General features: G+C 33.7%; 1 protein-coding gene across 1 annotated transcript; it reads right to left on the minus strand.

The window, feature by feature from the left end:
- Positions 1-15,699: 15,699 nt before the first annotated feature.
- Positions 15,700-24,270, minus strand: LOC128234252 (uncharacterized). Its single transcript, XM_052948359.1, has 7 exons — positions 24,061-24,270; positions 23,167-23,442; positions 21,045-21,239; positions 20,888-20,927; positions 20,657-20,673; positions 19,461-19,567; positions 15,700-19,228 (listed from the first exon to the last, which is right to left on the minus strand). Exons 1-7 carry the CDS (start codon positions 24,107-24,109, stop codon positions 19,073-19,075), a joined length of 840 nt encoding a protein of 279 aa, XP_052804319.1. The 5' UTR covers positions 24,110-24,270; the 3' UTR covers positions 15,700-19,072.
- Between the last annotated feature and the right edge of the window lie 246 nt (positions 24,271-24,516).

Genomic DNA, 24,516 nt, shown 5'->3' on the forward strand with positions numbered 1-24,516 from the left:
TCAAACTGTTCGCCTTAGACGAGCATTGGTAATTCTAATTCACACTGAAACTTTAGAAATAAGCAAGGAAACACTTAAAATACAAGTTCGGTAAAGCAGGGACTCTTGATGTATTTTGTAAATAATATAATCGCTTCTTAAGTTAGTTGAGTCTAGTGGTGCTTATGACAGCTCTAAAAGATAAGAACATTTGGGGCCATATTATCAACGCCGGTATCGTACGATCGCTTTTCGAGTAAATTTGTCTGAGAAGATGTATTATCTTTTTTGAAACTTAGAGCTTTATTAGTCAGTTTTGGGAGTTTTGCTAATAGAAAGTTCAATTAAATTGATAACACGGACATACTATTGAACTGAAAATCTTGAATATTAATATATGTTGTCGTACGCACGTTGGTCAAATGGCCCCATTATACGGTAGAGTCGTTGTTGTAAGTAACGCAGTAAAATACTTATTACGATAATGACAGCGCAATTAACCACTAACGTAATGTTTTAACATTTTATATGACAATTTGTTGGTAAAAGATCCAAAGCTAAATTGGTCGTGTATCATTTACCTGAATGAAAACAAGATATTGTGCTTAAAACTAAAAATGTGTATACCCATCTCCTATTCTAATTGCTTCAATATGTGATATAGGACGTCTAATCCCTTCGTGGTTTCTGCGAAAACAATCAATTGCATTATGTTTAAATATTTGTTCGAATAGTGTATAACTTCAGTTTCTAATTATTCGTTACTTACAAAAAATTAAAAGCACTTCAACAAATGTTCACAAGGAAATAACGCACACAAATAACTCTTCCTCAATTCTGGGTGTGTGGGTGTGCCTTAGAAAATGTGGTTATACCATCTAAATTAGTGGTATTCATAACCCCTTTTTATATTTGCATATGTTTAGAGGGATAATCGTCTTGTAAACATTAATTTTTAGTTCTTTTAACAACAGAAAACAGTTGTATACGATACAACATTTTCAATAATCTTAATAAGCTTGAATGTGTAAGAAATATACACTTGTTAGAAATAACGCATTAAGCGAAACGTTTCTTTAATATAACGAGTAACAAACATACCCTTATATATGACATTGTCTTAATGGCCCATTCCCAGTCTAATCGCGTTTCTTTTCGAGCCAATCATTATAGGCGATATCTTATAATTATGATGTAGAAATAAATTTGCAAACACAATTGACAAACTTTTTTTCTCTAAATCTCAGCTGTCTTGTATATTTGACAATTTAGTGTCATGGTTTTCAAAGCTAAATCTTGCTTTACATATATAAAGGCCTAATGCCAACTCTCTCAAGTTTAATGCTGGTATCATGTTTTCAAATCTGTTCACATTTCTTAATTATGTATCATTTATGAACGCAAAAGATTTTAACCGATAGGAAATTTGAACAAACATTAGCAAAGGCGTTCATATATTTCTATATTTTTTTACTAACGTTAGATACATTTATTGGATGAATTAGCTATTTCCTCTTTTTCATTTTGCTCAAGTTAAGATATTTGCAAAGAAGTTAGAGGTTTCGAGTAGCTCTTAACCCCATTCAAGACTATATAAGATAGTAACTCCATGGTGCATGGACGACTTAGCTGAACTATACGTCTTAAAGTGGCCAGAATTGAGCAGACGTTTAGGTTAGGACCCCAAAAAATGAATTGGATATGCCACATACACAGCAAAAGATGGATGGTCTACATACCATAGATAGTATGGACATTAAAGGAACATTAGCTGATTTTGTATGTGATCAAATGTAAAACATCCATTACACCAGGGTATACAGATGGTTTTGTGAACCATGTATACAATACCTGTAATTGTGGCGGAATTTAAAAACAGTGTAACGAAATTTCTTATCATTTGAGAGGTTATTGTTATTAATTTGGTTAAAAATGGCATTCTTTAGAACAAAACTATATATGAATCTGCTTATTGTTCTTTATTCGTAAATAATATACTGGCTAGAACAGAAAGGTGGGCTCTATTATTTCTGGAAAGGTGAGCTGCAACAGAGTGTATGAAGATAAGCTACTGGGCTTGTTTCTGTAGTTTTTTACATAGATATTGTACTAATGCTACTGTCGACTATCCTAGCTGGAGTGGTCCCTCAGACGTAAATTAGCTTTCCACAACAAGCAATAATCAGCCATGTCCACAATGTTCAATCCTGCACCGGCTAGAATCAAATGTTCGGACAATAAACGCCACTTAAAGACCTCTATAGTTTTAGTTTAAGACGAGGGAAACTCTGTCTGCTCTGCGGTTCCTGGAGGATCGAAATTGACGTCAGTTTACAATAGTTTAACGCACTTACATCAAAAGAAAAAAACAACATAACACCTTTCATATAAAGGAAGAACCATTTTGCGAGAGATGCTTTAAAGTTAGGTGTTGGATTGTAATGAGATGTCTAGTATTGTTGGTGAGTTGTTTCTGTTCGACTATAATGTGAAAAAGATGCTAGTGATAGTTACAAAACAATGCACTACTGTTGTCTTATCTTATGACAATTCCAAACAACAGGGCGTGTTTCTGCGACCAGGCGACCGACCAAAACCGATTTAAAACCACAACTATAAAAAACGATGGTTCGGTTGTCATTGTGTCTCCAAATGGAAACATCTTTCAAGCCATATGTCAAGGTGGCAACTGCTCAATGACCAGTCCTTGAAATAGCCTTGCGTCAAGTGGAAACCATACGAATGGATATTTTAACAACAAACCGGACACTTTCCGACATAGTTATTAAGCAGAGTACCCGTTCAAATCTGCAGGCGGTATCTTAAAAACAATTACCCTTCTTTTGATCGGTATGTAAGTAATTGATTATTCTTGGTACCGGTGGTGTGTCCTATTTCAAAAGTAGTCTCTAAAATGTCTATACCATAACATTTTGTATTGTGTATAAGACGATAACGATAAATACGTCATTAAAAGGAGTAGGCTTTTGATTCGACTTATAATAAGTGCTGACATTCCTATTTTTATAAGTGTAGTTACTGTTGCAATAATTGATGTGAGGTTCTATTATATTGAAACGTTTATCATTTGACACACATTGGCTGAAACTCCATATAATTAAGTGTTAAAATGTGAATAAAGTGTATTTTATTACTCAAGGCAATCCTACCACATCAACAAACTACATATTGCTTTAACTAGGGCAATACCCTAACATGCATGTGGGCGAGTAGTTTGACAACACTTCCTGCAAGCGTAACCTTTGTTTTTTTAAACTACACTTATAAAATAACAATATATACTTTAACAGTTCAAGAGTTTCCTCTTTCACAATGAGGAAAGTATCTAACAACTCAATAGCTTTAAGGAGCTAATGCACAATTGTAAATAAAGTACAAAGCCCTTGGAAAAGACACACAAGAATTTAACTCCGACGAAAGCAATGCTACTGCGTCTAATGTTATATGTTAATAAAGTACTGTTTAACACTGCAAGCATAGTTACTAACAACTAACTATTGCCCCAGATCGGATATCCGCATAATTATTTTTGTGAATGCTTATGTTCATGGCTTATATATGAAGCTACACCTCAAACCACGTCGTATAGTTGTAGTTGGGCCAAATGCTTATTTCATAAGCGACAAGACACCGTATGTCGTCATTAAATGAGAGGAAATGGATCAAATTGTTTGCACATCTGTTTGCAAGCCCGGATGCACACAATTGTGGAATTTCAAAAACGATACAGATAATACCACAGCGACATTTTTCAGAATATTTTCTCTTAGGACATATCGATATCGTTCTGGAAATTGTACTTGTTTTCTTTCTGTCGTGGAAGGCGTACCTAAAATAGAATAGTTCTACACTTAGCCTTATTGTTCAATGTACGTTAAGACATTAAGCATTTGTCTTTCAGATAACGCTTAAATATACTGTATAAAGTAATTATAATATGCTGTGTTTACGCATATTCCATGCCAAGTAATTTAGATTTGAAATACAATTTGAAGAAAATATATATTTAAAAAAATAACAAAAAAAATGAACAGGTTTTAAAAAAAAATAAAGGTAGTCGCATTTTTTCAGCGAAACACGATGCCGTTTTTTCCCACGAAAATTGATTTTGTTTATGTTTCAATGTTCATTTCAGGCTAACCAGATGTTCTGATTGAAGCAGTTAACACTACTTCGACATTCTCCGAATTTTCCCTTCGATGTTCTGCCAAAGGCGTTCCCAACAATTTCGTATACCCTGACTGGGCTCAGTGTTTGGCCTGGTTATGGTGTTATAGCCTTTTATGTCGCTAAATTCTGGGATTTGGTACTGCCCAGTGAGCAACGATTTCGTAGAATACGCCACAAATAATATAAAGAACAATGCCTTAGGAAACATTTCGATCAAGGCTAAATATCCAATGCTGACGTAGCGTCTCCCTATAACTATGTACATACAAAATATAAGACATTTTGATAATATGTATAACGCCCACGTCGTGCATTTACCGTTATCGTGTTACGTGCTTTTAAAAAAAGCCTTAATATTTCCAAAATGGAGAGCCCTGTTGGATAACTACTGTATCTGCAAAATTAAACTACATATCTACTCAAATTCTGGTCCCGTTTGGGTACATGTATATCCACTAGAACATGACATTAGAACTAAGGCTGCGTATAAATTTATAGATCTATATCAAACTGAAAAAATTATATCTGCCTTTAAACATTACATTTTGACGTTAGGTACAATTGCAAATGTATCGTTTGAAGTCAATGAATGTGCGGGATCATCTCGTTACGTAATCATGATACAGAAACACCTAAATGAGACACTGTTGACAGTTCTCTGAAAACCGGTATGAAAATCTTTTTAAAGCATATGAATGACTGCTGCTCTTTTCTAAATAGTTTCCACTACTAAATGCTATCTAAATTAATAAACATGATTTTTATCTCTCATCTTGGGATATATCTTTTTGCGTATTATGCAATGGTGCTATATGCCTATAATAACATCCTTAAGTAATTAAAAGTATGAAATACATGAGTCTACATGCTTTAAATTATAGCAATTAAGTGATAAGAGGTCATTAGTTGTTCTCTGTAAACGATTTGGTATTAAGCTTTTGACCACCTGATACAACTGGAGTATCATCGACACATATCGCATATATTCGTGCATTCTAAAGAGACCAGATGTATTTAGTTGGGGGCTATTGACGGTAGCGTTGTTTGTTGTTAAGGCCGCACTTTGCCTTTAAGAAGTTGTACTTACGATTGTATTAAACGTTTTAGGTTTACAAAAATATTAAAAAACCCAATGCAAGATGATATTACTTATTATTTGAACGATACTTGGATTACCTTTACATTTACGAGAGACGTTTTAGAAATTATCCCAAACGATAATTTTGACTTTATATATGGTGACGTAGAATACGAGGAAAGTAATTTTGAAATTCCACGAAACAACAAGATATTATTCGAGGGAACAATTTTGGTAAAACATTTAGTGAAATTTTGCTGTATTTTTGATGTGAATCTATTCAATGGACGATTTCCAGGTCATATAAGGGGAGAATATACTTGCTTTTCAAACGACGAAGTTAGTACCGTTGACTTTATGATAGCCTCTTGTTATTATTTTCAATATTTCACGGATTTTTCAGCCTTGAATAAGGACGAATCTGATCATTTTTCTATCTCATGTAAATTGAAACTTAAGGCGAAAGATATGTCACAAAGTAGAGAATTTCTAGATGATATAAGTAGTAATAGTAGTAGTAGAAAACAGAAACTTACTGTTGGCGGAGTTCGTTTAAGGATAGTTTTGCTTACAGGGTCCGGCATTAACTACAATTGCACGAACATGAAATATTACAGTCTTTGAATGAGGGTGTTAACCAATATATAAACAAGTTAACAACGCTATATTAAGACGCTGGGGTATGTATGACATTTAGAGCAATATATGTGTCTGATCAACCTCCGTGGTGGGATGACGAGTGTTACACCATAAAACAACACAACAATTCTGCTTTACGCTCATTTCAAATAATATGTATGACTTAAGAACAAACAAAGATTAACGTAATACGTTTAAGACCTGTTGCTGTGTGAAACAGTACGACTATCAACGTAGAAACAAATTGAACATTTTAAACAGTCTTAATCCCAACTCTATTTGGAAACAACTGAAATTTGGTACGAAGAAACCAAAGACGATGCCCATGTGTGTAGTATCTCCCAAAATGAGTGGTTTGATTATTTCAAAAGCTTACTACATGACGATTATTTTGGTCCCAATACTTTCAAAAACAAAATTCAATTGATTATAGTGCTAGCCTACTTAACGATCCGTTTGCCTTAAATGAGATAGAACTTGCTACATCTAATCTTGTAAATTTTAAAAGCTGTGGATCAGATGGAATCCCTTCCGAGTTTTATAAATACACTTGTTCTGATATACGACATTTTGTTACACTTATTTAATAGCATTCTGTCGATTGGCATTTTTCCTTAGTCTTGGGGGCAAAGTATCAGATGTCCTGTGTACAAATCTGGACCCACTACTGTACCAGGGAACTACCGGGGGATATCTATAACTAATACAATGTACAAAATATTTTCAGTTGCCAATAAAAGGCTATTAAATTGGGCTGAAGACAACCATCAAATTGATGAATGTCAAAGCTGGGTTTCGTCGTAATTATTCGACAGTCGATAACATGTTCTGTTTACAAGCCATAGTGCCAATTTTTTAAATTGCAACAACAATTAAACGTATTAGATAGTTTTTGTTCAAATACCGGTATGGAGGTCAATCTTAACAATACTGAAATAATTGTTTTTCGAAATGGTGGCCCTTTACGAAATAATGCGAAATGGTTATTTCGTGGCGTAATTATAAAAACAACATATGTTTATAAATACATGTGTATATTGTTTAATCCACATTAATATGGAGCGTCATTTATCTTTAAACATATCTGACAAACATAAATTAGCTTTCAGCAAATTTAGATGTTCAAATCATAAATTGTTTATTGAAACTGGTAGGCATAGATTTATCCCAAGAGAGGAACGCGTTTGTCGATTTTGTCTAGATAATATTAACATTTCTGTTTTAGAATACCATGTTTTCTTTATATGCTGTAAATATAATAATATGCGAAGGTAATACTTTTTTAATTGGTATTTTAATGGTACTGATTTAGAAGATTTTTATAGGTTAATAAACACAAATCAATCTGAATATTAACAAAAAATAGTTTACTACGTATACCATCTCATTTTGAACATTAAAAATTAACTTAAAGATTAAGGGGAAGTAATCATGATTTTTATTTACACTTTGCTTATATCGATTAATTTACCCAGACACAACTCATGCCTTTCTTGTATGTTATGTTTTTTGGGTCAGTGGCCTTTAAAAGCTGCACTCTCACAGATTGAAGGTTTTGACAACTTTTTTATTTTCTGTCTTGGAACGAGCCAAATTTTGCGAAAATTCATGGAAACCAGTTATACAAGACTGCTGACAAATATTATATCGCGGGTTTTTATATTTAAGTTAAAATATTGATATTTTATGCCTTTTTCTTAAACCGTTAGAAACAATTTAAGCCATAAAACATTAATTTTTGAAGTATGAAAATCTACGATCTGATTTCTTCTCAGCAATTTTATATCATTGGTTTGCAGATATATACGCAAAACATTGCCCTTTCCAAGACAAAAATATAAAAAAAGTTGTAAAAATGGTAAATATGTGAGAGTGCAGCTTTAATTACTCAAGAAACCTGTTGACTTGACTTGAATTGACTTGCTGTTTGTGGAGTATTGTGCTGTTGTTCCATGTTTCTTGTTTGTGATTATTTTTTTGTTTTCTATGTCTTTGGCGTTTACCCTGTGCCATAAAACGGGGTTAATGATTAAACTTTTGGCTACTTAATTTGTTTCTGTAGTTTTCCACATAAGTATTGGATCAAACAATCGTCAATGACTGTACTATTACGAGGCGTATATTTCTTGAAACAATCCCGCAGTTTGTTAATCTACAGAGCCCCTAGTGGACATGTGCATTTTAGCGCAAACGTTGATAAAACCGTGAAATAATATCATTTTATAGCTTTTATATATATATATTTTTTTATATTTGACGGTGCGTTAAATTGCTGAAAAATATAAGTTTTCTAAGATAATTGATAAGTTAGTGTGATCTCGACGCCATCGTCAACGTCAATATAAAACACGTCAAATTAGTGACGCCATGGGTGTGTTTGATGCAATTGATTAGTTGTGAAGTGAAATGTCATATTCTTCCAAAAATGATCGTATCTGCATTTTTTTGAACCATTTTATTTGTTTTAATCTAATTGTCAGGATCAGAATTCAGTAAAATATCAGAACATAGTTGTTGCTTGAGATATGAAACTATAACTTGCAGCTTGTATGAAACCTATTAAAACTGGGATACAATCATAAGCTATGATCGATTCTAAGTTAAATTAATTTTAATCTTGCTAAAAATTGTATCCAGCGCGGATGCCAACTTTGTGTTAACTTTGCCTGCCAGCCCCCCCCCCCCCCCCCCCCCCCCATTGAATATACTTTTCTTTAATGATGTACTGAAAGTCCGCTCATGGATAAGCGCGCTGCCTGTGCTTTTGATATAATCTTTGATCCACAAACGTTGTATATGAGCCCTTGAATAGTTTTTTGTTCTTTATTTTATGAAGCTGGAATGTCACGAATGGCACGGCAGTAACACAATTCGACAGTTTGTCTAGGTTAGTTTGCAACTGCAGAATTGAAGCATGTGCGTAGACGTCTTCAGAGGCATCGGGAGCCCCAAAGTGTACACCTGTTATATCCTTAACCAAACAAGCCAGGCGGTAACTCTTGTTTTCCCGGGTATGCTGTTCTAAATAAAAACAGACGACTGTCTGCGAAGCCTTAATTTTCAGGAACAGTGATTCTTTCTTCTTTATACTTTGCCAGTCTTGCGTCAAACATGCCACGCTCGTCACATCTTTACAATGCTGGTTTAATACCCCGCCATGAAGCTCGAGGCCTTTTATATTGGAGGCAGCAGTGGGAATGTATCCACATTTGAGTTATTTAATTTTCAGTTCTGTTTCTGTTCTGTTCCTAACTATGATTATGGTATGTGTATGTTTAAAGATATTGAGTGTTGTTGCCTTCGCCCATATTGCTAACAATTACAGCTGAACACTTCCGAATGTATAAATGAGCTCAGAGGAGAAAATTTGCAGACATTAACCGAACGCAAATAACGAGATGAAAGAAGAAAACCAACACGCCGGTTGAATCGATAATCAATTATGACCAAATGCAACCAATAATCGATAATAATCGATCATCGGAACATCACTTATTATTATTACTGTTACTATTATTATTATTATTATTATTATTATTATTATTATTATTATTATTATTATTCGTTGAAGGGTCTTTTTCCAAATTGTTCTGATTATTTTTTTTATATATTTTAAACAGTTGCAATATAAAAAAAGGAATTAGTTTACCTTTTGTATGATAAAGTAGAAGTAAAGCAGAAACACATCTGATGTCCATCGTGATATCCGAACAGTAGCCTCCCACACTATTACAATACTACTATAACTAAATACATATATTTTTAATATTTTGTTTAAACCAATTAGGTACCCTTGTATAATGAATTTCTATCAAACTGTTCGCCTTAGACGAGCATTGGTAATTCTAATTCACACTGAAACTTTAGAAATAAGCAAGGAAACACTTAAAATACAAGTTCGGTAAAGCAGGGACTCTTGATGTATTTTGTAAATAATATAATCGCTTCTTAAGTTAGTTGAGTCTAGTGGTGCTTATGACAGCTCTAAAAGATAAGAACATTTGGGGCCATATTATCAACGCCGGTATCGTACGATCGCTTTTCGAGTAAATTTGTCTGAGAAGATGTATTATCTTTTTTGAAACTTAGAGCTTTATTAGTCAGTTTTGGGAGTTTTGCTAATAGAAAGTTCAATTAAATTGATAACACGGACATACTATTGAACTGAAAATCTTGAATATTAATATATGTTGTCGTACGCACGTTTGTCAAATGGCCCCATTATACGGTAGAGTCGTTGTTGTAAGTAACGCAGTAAAATACTTATTACGATAATGACAGCGCAATTAACCACTAACGTAATGTTTTAACATTTTATATGACAATTTGTTGGTAAAAGATCCAAAGCTAAATTGGTCGTGTATCATTTACCTGAATGAAAACAAGATATTGTGCTTAAAACTAAAAATGTGTATACCCATCTCCTATTCTAATTGCTTCAATATGTGATATAGGACGTCTAATCCCTTCGTGGTTTCTGCGAAAACAATCAATTGCATTATGTTTAAATATTTGTTCGAATAGTGTATAACTTCAGTTTCTAATTATTCGTTACTTACAAAAAATTAAAAGCACTTCAACAAATGTTCACAAGGAAATAACGCACACAAATAACTATTCCTCAATTCTGGGTGTGTGGGTGTGCCTTAGAAAATGTGGTTATACCATCTAAATTAGTGGTATTCATAACCCCTTTTTATATTTGCATATGTTTAGAGGGATAATCGTCTTGTCAACATTAATTTTTAGTTCTTTTAACAACAAAAAAAGTTGTATGCGATGCAACATTTTCAATAATCTTAATAAGCTTAAATGTGTAAGAAATATACACTTGTTAGAAATAACGCATTAAGCGAAACGTTTCTTTAATATAACGAGTAACAAACATACCCTTATATATGACATTGTCTTAATGGCCCATTCCCAGTCTAATCGCGTTTCTTTTCGAGCCAATCATTATAGGCGATATCTTATAATTATGATGTAGAAATAAATTTGCAAACACAATTGACAAACTTTTTTTCTCTAAATCTCAGCTGTCTTGTATATTTGACAATTTAGTGTCATGGTTTTCAAAGCTAAATCTTGCTTTACATATATAAAGGCCTAATGCCAACTCTCTCAAGTTTAATGCTGGTATCATGTTTTCAAATCTGTTCACATTTCTTAATTATGTATCATTTATGAACGCAAAAGATTTTAACCGATAGGAAATTTGAACAAACATTAGCAAAGGCGTTCATATATTTCTATATTTTTTTACTAACGTTAGATACATTTATTGGATGAATTAGCTATTTCCTCTTTTTCATTTTGCTCAAGTTAAGATATTTGCAAAGAAGTTAGAGGTTTCGAGTAGCTCTTAACCCCATTCAAGACTATATAAGATAGTAACTCCATGGTGCATGGACGACTTAGCTGAACTATACGTCTTAAAGTGGCCAGAATTGAGCAGACGTTTAGGTTAGGACCCCAAAAAATGAATTGGATATGCCACATACACAGCAAAAGATGGATGGTCTACATACCATAGATAGTATGGACATTAAAGGAACATTAGCTGATTTTGTATGTGATCAAATGTAAAACATCCATTACACCAGGGTATACAGATGGTTTTGTGAACCATGTATACAATACCTGTAATTGTGGCGGAATTTAAAAACAGTGTAACGAAATTTCTTATCATTTGAGAGGTTATTGTTATTAATTTGGTTAAAAATGGCATTCTTTAGAACAAAACTATATATGAATCTGCTTATTGTTCTTTATTCGTAAATAATATACTGGCTAGAACAGAAAGGTGGGCTCTATTATTTCTGGAAAGGTGAGCTGCAACAGAGTGTATGAAGATAAGCTACTGGGCTTGTTTCTGTAGTTTTTTACATAGATATTGTACTAATGCTACTGTCGACTATCCTAGCTGGAGTGGTCCCTCAGACGTAAATTAGCTTTCCACAACAAGCAATAATCAGCCATGTCCACAATGTTCAATCCTGCACCGGCTAGAATCAAATGTTCGGACAATAAACGCCACTTAAAGACCTCTATAGTTTTAGTTTAAGACGAGGGAAACTCTGTCTGCTCTGCGGTTCCTGGAGGATCGAAATTGACGTCAGTTTACAATAGTTTAACGCACTTACATCAAAAGAAAAAAACAACATAACACCTTTCATATAAAGGAAGAACCATTTTGCGAGAGATGCTTTAAAGTTAGGTGTTGGATTGTAATGAGATGTCTAGTATTGTTGGTGAGTTGTTTCTGTTCGACTATAATGTGAAAAAGATGCTAGTGATAGTTACAAAACAATGCACTACTGTTGTCTTATCTTATGACAATTCCAAACAACAGGGCGTGTTTCTGCGACCAGGCGACCGACCAAAACCGATTTAAAACCACAACTATAAAAAACGATGGTTCGGTTGTCATTGTGTCTCCAAATGGAAACATCTTTCAAGCCATATGTCAAGGTGGCAACTGCTCAATGACCAGTCCTTGAAATAGCCTTGCGTCAAGTGGAAACCATACGAATGGATATTTTAACAACAAACCGGACACTTTCCGACATAGTTATTAAGCAGAGTACCCGTTCAAATCTGCAGGCGGTATCTTAAAAACAATTACCCTTCTTTTGATCGGTATGTAAGTAATTGATTATTCTTGGTACCGGTGGTGTGTCCTATTTCAAAAGTAGTCTCTAAAATGTCTATACCATAACATTTTGTATTGTGTATAAGACGATAACGATAAATACGTCATTAAAAGGAGTAGGCTTTTGATTCGACTTATAATAAGTGCTGACATTCCTATTTTTATAAGTGTAGTTACTGTTGCAATAATTGATGTGAGGTTCTATTATATTGAAACGTTTATCATTTGACACACATTGGCTGAAACTCCATATAATTAAGTGTTAAAATGTGAATAAAGTGTATTTTATTACTCAAGGCAATCCTACCACATCAACAAACTACATATTGCTTTAACTAGGGCAATACCCTAACATGCATGTGGGCGAGTAGTTTGACAACACTTCCTGCAAGCGTAACCTTTGTTTTTTTAAACTACACTTATAAAATAACAATATATACTTTAACAGTTCAAGAGTTTCCTCTTTCACAATGAGGAAAGTATCTAACAACTCAATAGCTTTAAGGAGCTAATGCACAATTGTAAATAAAGTACAAAGCCCTTGGAAAAGACACACAAGAATTTAACTCCGACGAAAGCAATGCTACTGCGTCTAATGTTATATGTTAATAAACTACTGTTAAACCCTGTAAGCGTAGTAACTTACATCTAACTATTGACCCAGATCGGATATCCGCATAATAATTTTTTTGTAAGTGCTTATGTTCGTGGCTTATATCTAAAGCTACACTTCAAACCACGTCGTATAGTTGTAGTTGGGCCAAATGCTTATTTCATAAGCGACAAGACACCGTATGTCGTCATTAAATGAGAGGAAATGGATCAAATTGTTTGCACATCTGTTTGCAAGCCCGGATGCACACAATTGTGGAATTTCAAAAACGATACAGATAATACCACAGCGACATTTTTCAGAATATTTTCTCTTAGGACATATCGATATCGTTCTGGAAATTGTACTTGTTTTCTTTCTGTCGTGGAAGGCGTACCTAAAATAGAATAGTTCTACACTTAGCCTTATTGTTCAATGTACGTTAAGACATTAAGCATTTGTCTTTCAGATAACGCTTAAATATACTGTATAAAGTAATTATAATATGCTGTGTTTACGCATATTCCATGCCAAGTAATTTAGATTTGAAATACAATTTGAAGAAAATATATATTTAAAAAAATAACAAAAAAAATGAACAGGTTTTAAAAAAAAAATAAAGGTAGTCGCATTTTTTCAGCGAAACACGATGCCGTTTTTCCCACGAAAATTGATTTTGTTTATGTTTCAATGTTCATTTCAGGCTAACCAGATGTTCTGATTGAAGCAGTTAACACTACTTCGACATTCTCCGAATTTTCCCTTCGATGTTCTGCCAAAGGCGTTCCCAACAATTTCGTATACCCTGACTGGGCTCAGTGTTTGGCCTGGTTATGGTGTTATAGCCTTTTATGTCGCTAAATTCTGGGATTTGGTACTGCCCAGTGAGCAACGATTTCGTAGAATACGCCACAAATAATATAAAGAACAATGCCTTAGGAAACATTTCGATCAAGGCTAAATATCCAATGCTGACGTAGCGTCTCCCTATAACTATGTACATACAAAATATAAGACATTTTGATAATATGTATAACGCCCACGTCGTGCATTTACCGTTATCGTGTTACGTGCTTTTAAAAAAAGCCTTAATATTTCCAAAATGGAGAGCCCTGTTGGATAACTACTGTATCTGCAAAATTAAACTACATATCTACTCAAATTCTGGTCCCGTTTGGGTACATGTATATCCACTAGAACATGACATTAGAACTAAGGCTGCGTATAAATTTATAGATCTATATCAAACTGAAAAAATTATATCTGCCTTTAAACATTACATTTTGACGTTAGGTACAATTGCAAATGTATCGTTTGAAGTCAATGAATGTGCGGGATCATCTCGTTACGTAATCATGATACAGAAACACCTAAATGAGACACTGTTGACAGTTCTCTGAAAACCGGTATGAAAATCTTTTTAAAGCATATGAATGACTGCTGCTCTTTTCTAAATAGTTTCCACTACTAAATGCTATCTAAATTAATAAACATGATTTTTATCTCTCATCTTGGGATATATCTTTTTGCGTATTATGCAATGGTGCTATATGCCTATAATAACATCCTTAAGTAATTAAAAGTATGAAATACATGAGTCTACATGCTTTAAATTATAGCAATTAAGTGATAAGAGGTCATTAGTTGTTCTCTGTAAACGATTTGGTATTAAGCTTTTGACCACCTGATACAACTGGAGTATCATCGACACATATCGCATATATTCGTGCATTCTAAAGAGACCAGATGTATTTAGTTGGGGGCTATTGACGGTAGCGTTGTTTGTTGTTAAGGCCGCACTTTGCCTTTAAGAAGTTGTACTTACGATTGTATTAAACGTTTTAGGTTTACAAAAATATTAAAAAACCCAATGCAAGATGATATTACTTATTATTTGAACGATACTTGGATTACCTTTACATTTAAAGGTATATGATTGTGTGCTTTTGTCACTTCCTGAATCTTTAATGTATATTTTGTTTCATTGTAGCAACTGATTTTCAACGCAAGGAAACAGACAGGTGAGCAAGAATAACAATATAAAACTGTGTTATTTCGCAACTAGATAAGTACTGGAAATACATTTGATTCTGATATATTATTCGCGGTTCATGTAGGATTTATTTTGCAAAATGTTTTAAAATCATTTTTAAATCAGACATTTATTAGGATCACCATATCAATATGAAATGGATAACATTCAACAATACCTTGACATACAAGACAGTATCACTCACCTAGCTGCCAATTATGAAACTCTGGATACTAACAAGACGTCTCTCGGCAATGCGTACGAAGATTTGGTACACACAAAGGAGACTTAACATTTAAGACATTTATCTGAATCAGCAGTTTAATATGAACTGGATAACATTCAAGTGACTTAGCAGCCTATTATGAAACTAACAAGACGTAATGCATGTATTTTATGTTGCCTTTCATAATATTGAAAGTGTCGGACCTTTTGCATCTCTTATAATGATATATTCCTTTAATTGATAAATAATTTGGTCTGAGGCCATATACTCGTATGATACTTAACATTATATTCAACGATTCTTTCTCACTTTGTTTATATAATTACTCTTAATTTGAGTAGAGAATATGATTTTAATAGAAAATAATAAAAGAAAGAAAGAAGTCATTTTCTTTTCTAGTTTAATATGTTATGTATATCATAGTTTTTCCACTAAAGACATGTCATAAAAACAAGTGTGACGTCATGATTTAAAAGAGGCAATTTTTATCAGTTTTCATTGTTTTGTCTTACTTACTTATGCATTGTATGTCAAAATTTGTTCTATTTTCAAACGTAGATTTTAAAACTCGGATATGCAATGCATGGAAAGCACGAAATGGCATTGCTATGCGATATGTGGCTCATCAGCTGTACAGGTGAAACAGGGTGTTTCGTTATATTTGAGTGTTTTCCGCCAGACTTATAATACACTACCTGGTACAGGTTTAATTTGTTTCAATACATGTATTATTAACAAAATACATAGAAAGGTGCTTTATAGAAAATCTGCTTTATTTTGGAAGTGATTTAATTCTAAACTTACCCCATTTCATATTTAGGATGTGGATGAAATTCGGAGTGGTATAAGTATTATAAACTGAATTTAGATTTACATCTGTCAAAAGTGCAATTGAGACAGGCTTTACCCCACTCGGTAACGTGCTTAAACATGCTTTAAGATCTTAAACGATGAATAATTGCTTCCTTTTATGTTTGTGTTAAAATTCATTTGGTTTCCTCACTACTTGCGTGTCTTTTTCTTCTATCACCATTTCTCGTAAGATTCCTCTATGATATGATTCATCCACAACATTCGGTGGTTACAATAAACAGATTGTTTGTGATAAACAAATAGTATATTAGCGAACATAAGTTAGCTCCCCTGTATATGTCTCGCCCAAACATAAAAAAGTGCGATTTTAATTTGACGACATTGTTTCAAATATGTTGAAGTAATTCGCTTTGAAGCCATTTTGTTATGTCTTATGCGGGGTATGAACATTAGAGGGGAGGTATGCAAATTTACAGAGGGGTGGGGTGAATGGATTGCATGTGGCCTTTCAAGGCCAATCGGATAGTGTCATTTATGTACGAGGTGATTAGTATATAACATAGTGGTAATTCAGAATTAAACAAAAAAATCTGCGCAGCCAAATAATATGTGCGGGAGCAATTTTTATTTTGTTTTCATTTTTCGATTTTTAGGTGCGGCAAATCCGAAGAACAGATGATTAATTTGTTGTGGCCTATATCATGTTTGTATTTTTCAACTATATGGTTATTCTTAAAGTTTACATAAGGAAACAATTTGCTTCTAGAGAAAATATTCCCCTCCAGTCTTGTATATACTGTTTTTCAGTCGTTCAAACATATAGATATAAAACAAGTTTTGATTGCGAACACGTTCCCATATATAGCCCAACCATTAGTATATAAATAATTTTTTTATGTTTTAAAACCAAGATTCATACCTTTATTACCATAGAACAAAAGCAACTCCTAACATGATATTAGTTATCTTTCATTATTTTTACTTAAAATTATGATCCAATATTTAACACAACGCTTAGTAGATAAAATGTTTTAATTGCACGAATATTGCAAATTAAGCCTCGTTTTGCAATTAAATTGTGTACAAATACGCGGAGCGATATATCGTCTGGCCGACAGAAACATATCTATGTTATATTACATCTGTGTCACAAAAAAAATGTTATTGTTGTTTTTAACGTTGGAGTGTAATATAATAATTATTATTGAATGTATTAGATGATCGTACATTTGAGTCAAAGCAACACGCGTGATTCTGAATTGTATGACGAGAGCAAGCGTTGCAACCACTAAACGTGATTTGACCAATGACCTCTAGGCTTTGGTCTTTTACTCTACAAGCTGTTCGGCTACAAGCCAGGATTTGCAACAGAAGAACTCGAGGGATTAATGTTGTGAAGAGCAAAATCAAAATCCAAGAGGTAGGATATAATGAAAACATGCATACATCGTCTTGACAATTTTGGTAAATTAAATATTGAAATGAATGCATGCTCCAAATCAAAGACATTTTAGCCTAAAATTAAACCTGTTTGGCAACTATTTACAACAAAACAATGCTTACGTCTCCGTTTTTTCCACATGTGTACGTTAAAGAAGAGCCCACGTTGACTTTTTTTTTTTATAGAAAACATGCTGTTTACTGTATCCAGATGCTTGAAAATAATATCAAATGTTGCAATGCTTTATGTCATTAATGAATACACAAAGGAACACTTATGATCATTCTTCAAGCACATGCAATATGTGAACATTTCATGAAAATGAAATGCTTTTACCACACGCAATCTGTAAAAATGTTATGTGAAAGTGGCATAAATCGAACACACGCTATATGTGAAAATGTCATGTGAAAGTGGCAAGCATCAATCACACGCGATACATGAAAATGCGATGTGAAACTGGTATAAGTCAGACACACGCATTATGTGAGAATGTCAACTGAAAGTGGCAAAAATCAATCACACGCGATATATGAAAATGTCATGTGAAACTGGTATAAGTCAGACACACGCAATATGTAAGATTGTCAACTGAAAGTGGCAAACATCAATAACACGCGATATGTGAACATGTCATGTGAAACTGGTATAAGTCAGACACACGCAATATGTGAGAATGTCAACTGAAAGTGGCAAACATCAATCACACGCGATATGTGAAAATGGCATGTGAAACTGGTATAAGTCAGACACACCCAATATGTGAGAATGTCAACTGAAAGTGGCAAAAATCAATCACACGCGATATGTGAAAAAGGCATGTGGAATTGGCAAACATCAATCACACGCAATATGTAAATGTGTAATGTGAAATTGGCATGCATCTAACACAAGCAATATGTAAAAATGGCATGTGAAATTGCAATATGTAAAAAATGTCATGTGACAGTGGCATAAAGCAAACCAACGCAATAGATGAATTCGCAAAGTTTTAGCAACTTTTGTTAAAAATGTTATCCTATCCTTAAAATGCAAGTATGACCAGTCGTTTGTAGTAGTTAATGTATGTTGTAATAAGAAAACGTGAAGTGTTGGTGCTCTCGCTTAATTGATACCGGTTTATTTTTTTATCAGTGCTGATTATCTTTAATAGACTATTGATATAATTGTCGCAAAAATCAATATTTTTATGAAAGAAATAAGTTGAAACTATTGAATGAAAGTGTGTTAATAATCTTGATGGATTATGCATGTTGGTGCCATTTTCTGTGACAGTTCATCTAATCGAAAATACCTAACACAAATTAATAGTTTACATTTCTGTCCAAAAGATGCAACAACACACGTAAATAAGTAAACCATCGTCGACTGATTTTGAAGTCAACTGCGTGAAAATGAACTCTGCTTGGATATCAAATTAATATGCATGTCAATTTTCCTGTCCCCTAAATTGTGACCTCGTTGCAAACCGGATGTCCGCATACTCCGTAGGCGCCGATTGGGGTTGTTCCTTCCTCGCTTTACGTGCCGCTTCCAAGAGTTCAATGTCAAGGTCTGCGTAAATCAATGCGCCCGTGGTTTTCTCCTGTCATGGAATTAACAGAATTGTTGATGCAACAAAGACTTGTGTACAACATTCCTACAACATTTAATGTTTTTTTTAAACAATCGAAAATGATATGTGTTTCCCAATGTCCCTATTGAAAATAAATTAAAATGCGATGTAGTACAATTAAGAACATACATTTAATTCAAGTCGAAATATTCCGTCTTAGGGCTTGTTTCTGGAGTTTCTATTTGAATAGAAAACAATCTACCTTTGATTTTGTAACTGCTCCTTCTGTGTTTGACATAACAGTGCGAGGCTTCACTACATCAGTGCCATTTACTTCTTCGCTCAGGGTCGAACTATCTTCACGTGTAACTGGAATCGTGATGACTTTATAAAATAATCATTGTAGGGTCATACCAAAGCAGACAATTGTGTTCGCATTGACCCGGCCGATACACTAAAGAAACAGGACTCTATTTGTATCAATGTGTGTATACCACGTGATAAATTGCGTCATTAATGCTACGTCGGAAGGCAATATTTTGATTGAATTTTTTTTAAACAAAGATAACTTCACTATTTCTTCACCATTTTAAATGAAACAAGCGCAGTCTACGCCGCTTACAGAGCCCTACCTTTGGTCTTTTACCAGAGTTTAATTGAGAGTTAAGTTTCTTTAAACACTTCGACAAACCTTTTCACAAAAGGGCCGTCTGACGGAGCACTGTCAAATCATGATTTTGAAAACAGATGTGTCGAAGTAATTGATGAAACTAATCACCTTATCAAACTTCGGTAATTAAACGAAGGCGGGGCTCTTTAAGCGGTATAGACTGCCCTTTGTTTCAATTAAAATGGTGTTGTAGAAGGAAAGTTATTGTTGTCTTCATTTTTAGCAAATGTTGCCTTCCGACGTAGCATATATGACGTTATTTATCACGTGGTATACACACACTGTGTATGATATATTAAGTATGTTATTCTAGATATATGCCGTTCGTTTAAAACAGCGACATGCCATCCCTTAGTATAGATCCGCTGAAAATGTCTAATGGTATCCCATTATGTATCGGTAAAGCTATTTTGATGCGTATGTGGTTTGTGGTATTTGTACATGTGTATGTGTTGTGCGTACGTGTGTATTTGGTGTTCGAACGTTTGTATGTGGTGTTTGTCATTTGTGTCTATAATTAGTATCTTTAGGGCCCTTTCCTCTAAACTGGGTTTATATTTACATTTTGGATTACTTGGGATGTTCGTGTAGTTTTCATTGTATTATTATAAGGACCACAATAAATGAACCATCATAAGAATGATGTTGTTATTCAAAAATTAAGAACATTATTACCTAATCAAAAAGCAGTTCTTACGGATAAACTATGATGTTTTTAATAATATAGCATTATATTTGATTTCGGCTGAAGACCGGAGTTTCGGTTAAAAGTATAATATCTCACTCACCATATTGAGCAACGTCTCTGAAATATTGAAACTGACTTGAGTTGATTGCATAAATATGATCTCCGAAATCAAGTAATTCATACTCTGTACTTTGACGCATTTATATGTCATTCTTGTAAAATTTGCGTAAGGATCTTAATGGAATACCCCTTTGCAAATATTGTAAGATTAGAAATTTACATGTAACGTTTGAAATAAAATGGTCGATGTAAAGGGTAAAAATAAACTTACGGATCATTTCTTTGGGCAGGCTTTTCGGCACGCTTCTTTCCTACAGAATGCAAACGTACATGTGCTATTTTGAAGGACACGAACAATTTAATATTTGATTATTTTTATTATTTTAATCAAGATTGTACATCATTTAACAAATTAAGATAAATCTTACTTTTTCTCAGATATAAAGTGATGAGCACCACAGTCGCTGTGAGAAGCACAAGTCCTCCAAAACCAGCAGCAATCCAGTCTAGAAATGCATTTCCGCTTGCTTTATGTCCCGACTCAAGAATAGTAGTTTGTCCCGAGTCAATAATAGTAGTGTGTCCCGAGTCAACAATAGTAGTTTGTCCTTTTTCTGACTGATCTAGAAGGATATATTTCAAGTGGGCTATTATATGTTAACATGTCTAAAAGTCTTTTTTTTTGTTATTGAACTGCCATACATTTTCAACAACAAGATAAATTATCAAATAAGAGATTCCTTGAAGATCAGAAACAACATAAGTACGATATATTGGATCGTTGCAAACACAGCGCTACCAAACAAATTAAACTATATACTTAGTATAAGGATTACCCAATTATGGCATTTTCAGCCTTCCACCCTAGTACTGCCTAAGAAAATCGCGAAACGAAACGGCGGGTTTCTGCCTCATACAATCTAGTCATGCATGTGTTACCCGACAACAGGAGAGAGGTCACGACCTTTAATGCACGCAGATTTATTTACAAAATATCACTTTTTACCGGCATTCATCAATTTCTATAATTTGTCACGAAAGACACTCAACGTATAAAATCATAAGCATATATCAAGCATAAAATAAAGAACCTTGGATCGCTTAAAAGCATACTATATTAAGGTATTATAGTTATGTTTGAGGCTTTTTCTTTACTATGTTAGTGTTTGTATGTGAATAGAAAAACTAAATATTGCTTAAATGCTTGCGCCTCTATACGAATTTCGGCTAATCACAGAAGCATACTTCCTTGTCGGTTGTGTTTACATTAACCTGTAAACAAGTATGTGTGATATAAAGTCTTGAAATATTTCTCTATTTCCTTGTTTGTCTTTCATACGATTATTTTCAAAAATGGACGATAATTTGAAAGTATATACTTTTTACAGGTTAGAATGAAATATTGTGGATATGAAGCGTTGCATATAAGCAACAAAGTATACTAACTACATAATAAATAAAGGAAAATTGTTTGTTTCAGTGTAAGATCGGAATATATTTCACCGAGGAAGCTCCAAAAGAAATAGTGCACGAGTGACCCGGCCAAGAGTGAATTATTCAATCACGGTGCTAATTAGGTGAATATATTATATAATTTGTTAATTGTTTTATGTCAAGAAATGCGTACTCATTTAAAAAAAATAGTATGAACAATAACAGACGACGACCCTGTAGATATTGATTTAACAGATGCCTATGTCTTTTATATACATTTATACTTTATGTCATTATACGTTAATCTGTTGTGCTCCCAAAGTCGGCGAGGAAGATCAAAACGTTCATAATCTGAATACTTCATTTTCATTTAATTCAGTTTCAGAAGAGCCTTTACTAAACTTATTACATGATAAAATATTTGAAATGCAATGATATGTCGAATTTATTTTGTGTGCATATTGTAATTTACCAAGACGCGCTGGCGAGCTCTACGTATTTGCCCGCAAGTCCCTACTTTAATACACCATTGCGCCGGAAACATGCGATCAATCCATAATTGGTGTCGTACGTGTGTAAGATTGTTCCAGAGTTCATTGGCAGACGGAATTTGTAAATCAACATACTTTTTTATTAATAATTTATCTGATATCGTACAAGAGAACACCGTTGAACATACTATTTGTAAAACCGTGAACTTTAAACCAAACTACGCGCGATTAAACAAAACGTTTTGCTGGAATAGCATACGAATGCATGCTTAGTTTATCAATATTTAGTTTTTACATATAGTTTCTGTATAAAGTGCACCTTAGCAATAAACTCACTTCTAGTTAATCACAATACTGGTATTTCCTTAAAACACGAATGTTTCTTGGATATTCACAATATATTCTACATTTGTTTAGAAGGACATAAATTGTTGTGTGTTTTACTTTGCTACTATCATTTTGTTAATAAGAAAACCCCATCTTAGGTGAAGTGTTCTCATTCATCAGAGGTTTGATAATGGTACGCATAGAAACATCACTCTGGTGTACGTGATTGAGGTGCAGCCAGTATTAGTACAAATTATGTCCTTATTGCAGGTTGTGGACGTTATCTACTACAACTTACTCATTAATGTAAGTTTCCTCCAATCTGTGAAACAATTCCCATATTTCACAAAGATATAGGAATTGTTTAAGTCGTCAACCGTTGTATCTAAATGTATATAATACACCTCATCGTTTATATCAAATGGGAAGTTTCGATATATTATTGATGTTTTATCATATCTCACAGTAACATTATTGTTTTTTTTGAAGGTGTTCGGTCTGAACACGAATGTTACATTCCTCCCTTGTATTGCAGGTTCTTGGTACGTTAAATGTCCACAGGTGGCACCAACATCTGCAGAAAAAAACATGTTTTGATTGATATGCAATAACCCAGTGCATAGCTAACGGGATTATCTTTCGGAATATTGGTATCTGTCTACTTTCAAAACAATGTCAGCACGCACCAAACTATAAGGGTTAAATATTAATCGCATTCAAGTTGATTTACGTTGACGAACTGTTTAAGAAACTAGCCGGAAAATGTTTTATAATTATGTCGGACTCGGTAGGTGGAAAATGTTTGTCTTGAATGTATTATAATGAAACATATGTAGACTTTGCTCCGTCGGATTTCGTGAAATTGCTGGTTTTTCTGAGAAAATTTAAATTAAACCGCTTGACTAATCATTGCTTAATTAGAGCTTGATCATCATCAACATCATCATCATCATCATCATCATCATCATCATCATCATAATCGGCGTCGTCTGTGTCGTTGTCATCGCCGTTGCCGTCGTCATCATCATCATCATCATCATCATCATCATCATCATCATCATCATCATCATCACCACTACCATAATTTGAATGATTACCATTGATATAATATGTATATTAAGTATGAATAATTTTAATTCAAAATAGTTATGTATTAACCAGTTGAAAAATAGAATAGGATGAACTGTTTTACCTTTTATATTATAAAGTAGAATTAACACAACAACACATATATTGTCCATCGTGAAATCCAAGCGGTAGCCTTCCACATTAATGCAGTGTTACGTTGTTAAATGTGTTGACCTTTTTCTTTCAAAACAAATTAAGTACATGACTGACATTCAGATGTTGTTACATGAATTTCTATCAGGTTGTTGAGCTTAAGACGAGCTATGGATTTCCAATATACAGTGATCCGCTTGAAATAAACAAGGAACCACTTCAAAAAAGCAGCAGCTCATGTTGTATTCGACAAAAAACAGTTTCTTAAGTCAATGGGAGGCAAGTGGGGCATATATCAGTCCTTAAAAGATGAGCACATTGTTCCGTAAACTTCTTGTGGTTATTAAGATTTTTTTTATTTAAATTTATTTGTTGAAAATTCCCAAACAAAATTGCTTTCGTGCCATTAACCAGAAAACAACAACAA

The sequence above is a fragment of the Mya arenaria genome, chromosome 5 (genome assembly GCF_026914265.1).
Source record: "Mya arenaria isolate MELC-2E11 chromosome 5, ASM2691426v1".
Lineage (NCBI taxonomy): Eukaryota > Metazoa > Mollusca > Bivalvia > Myida > Myidae > Mya > Mya arenaria.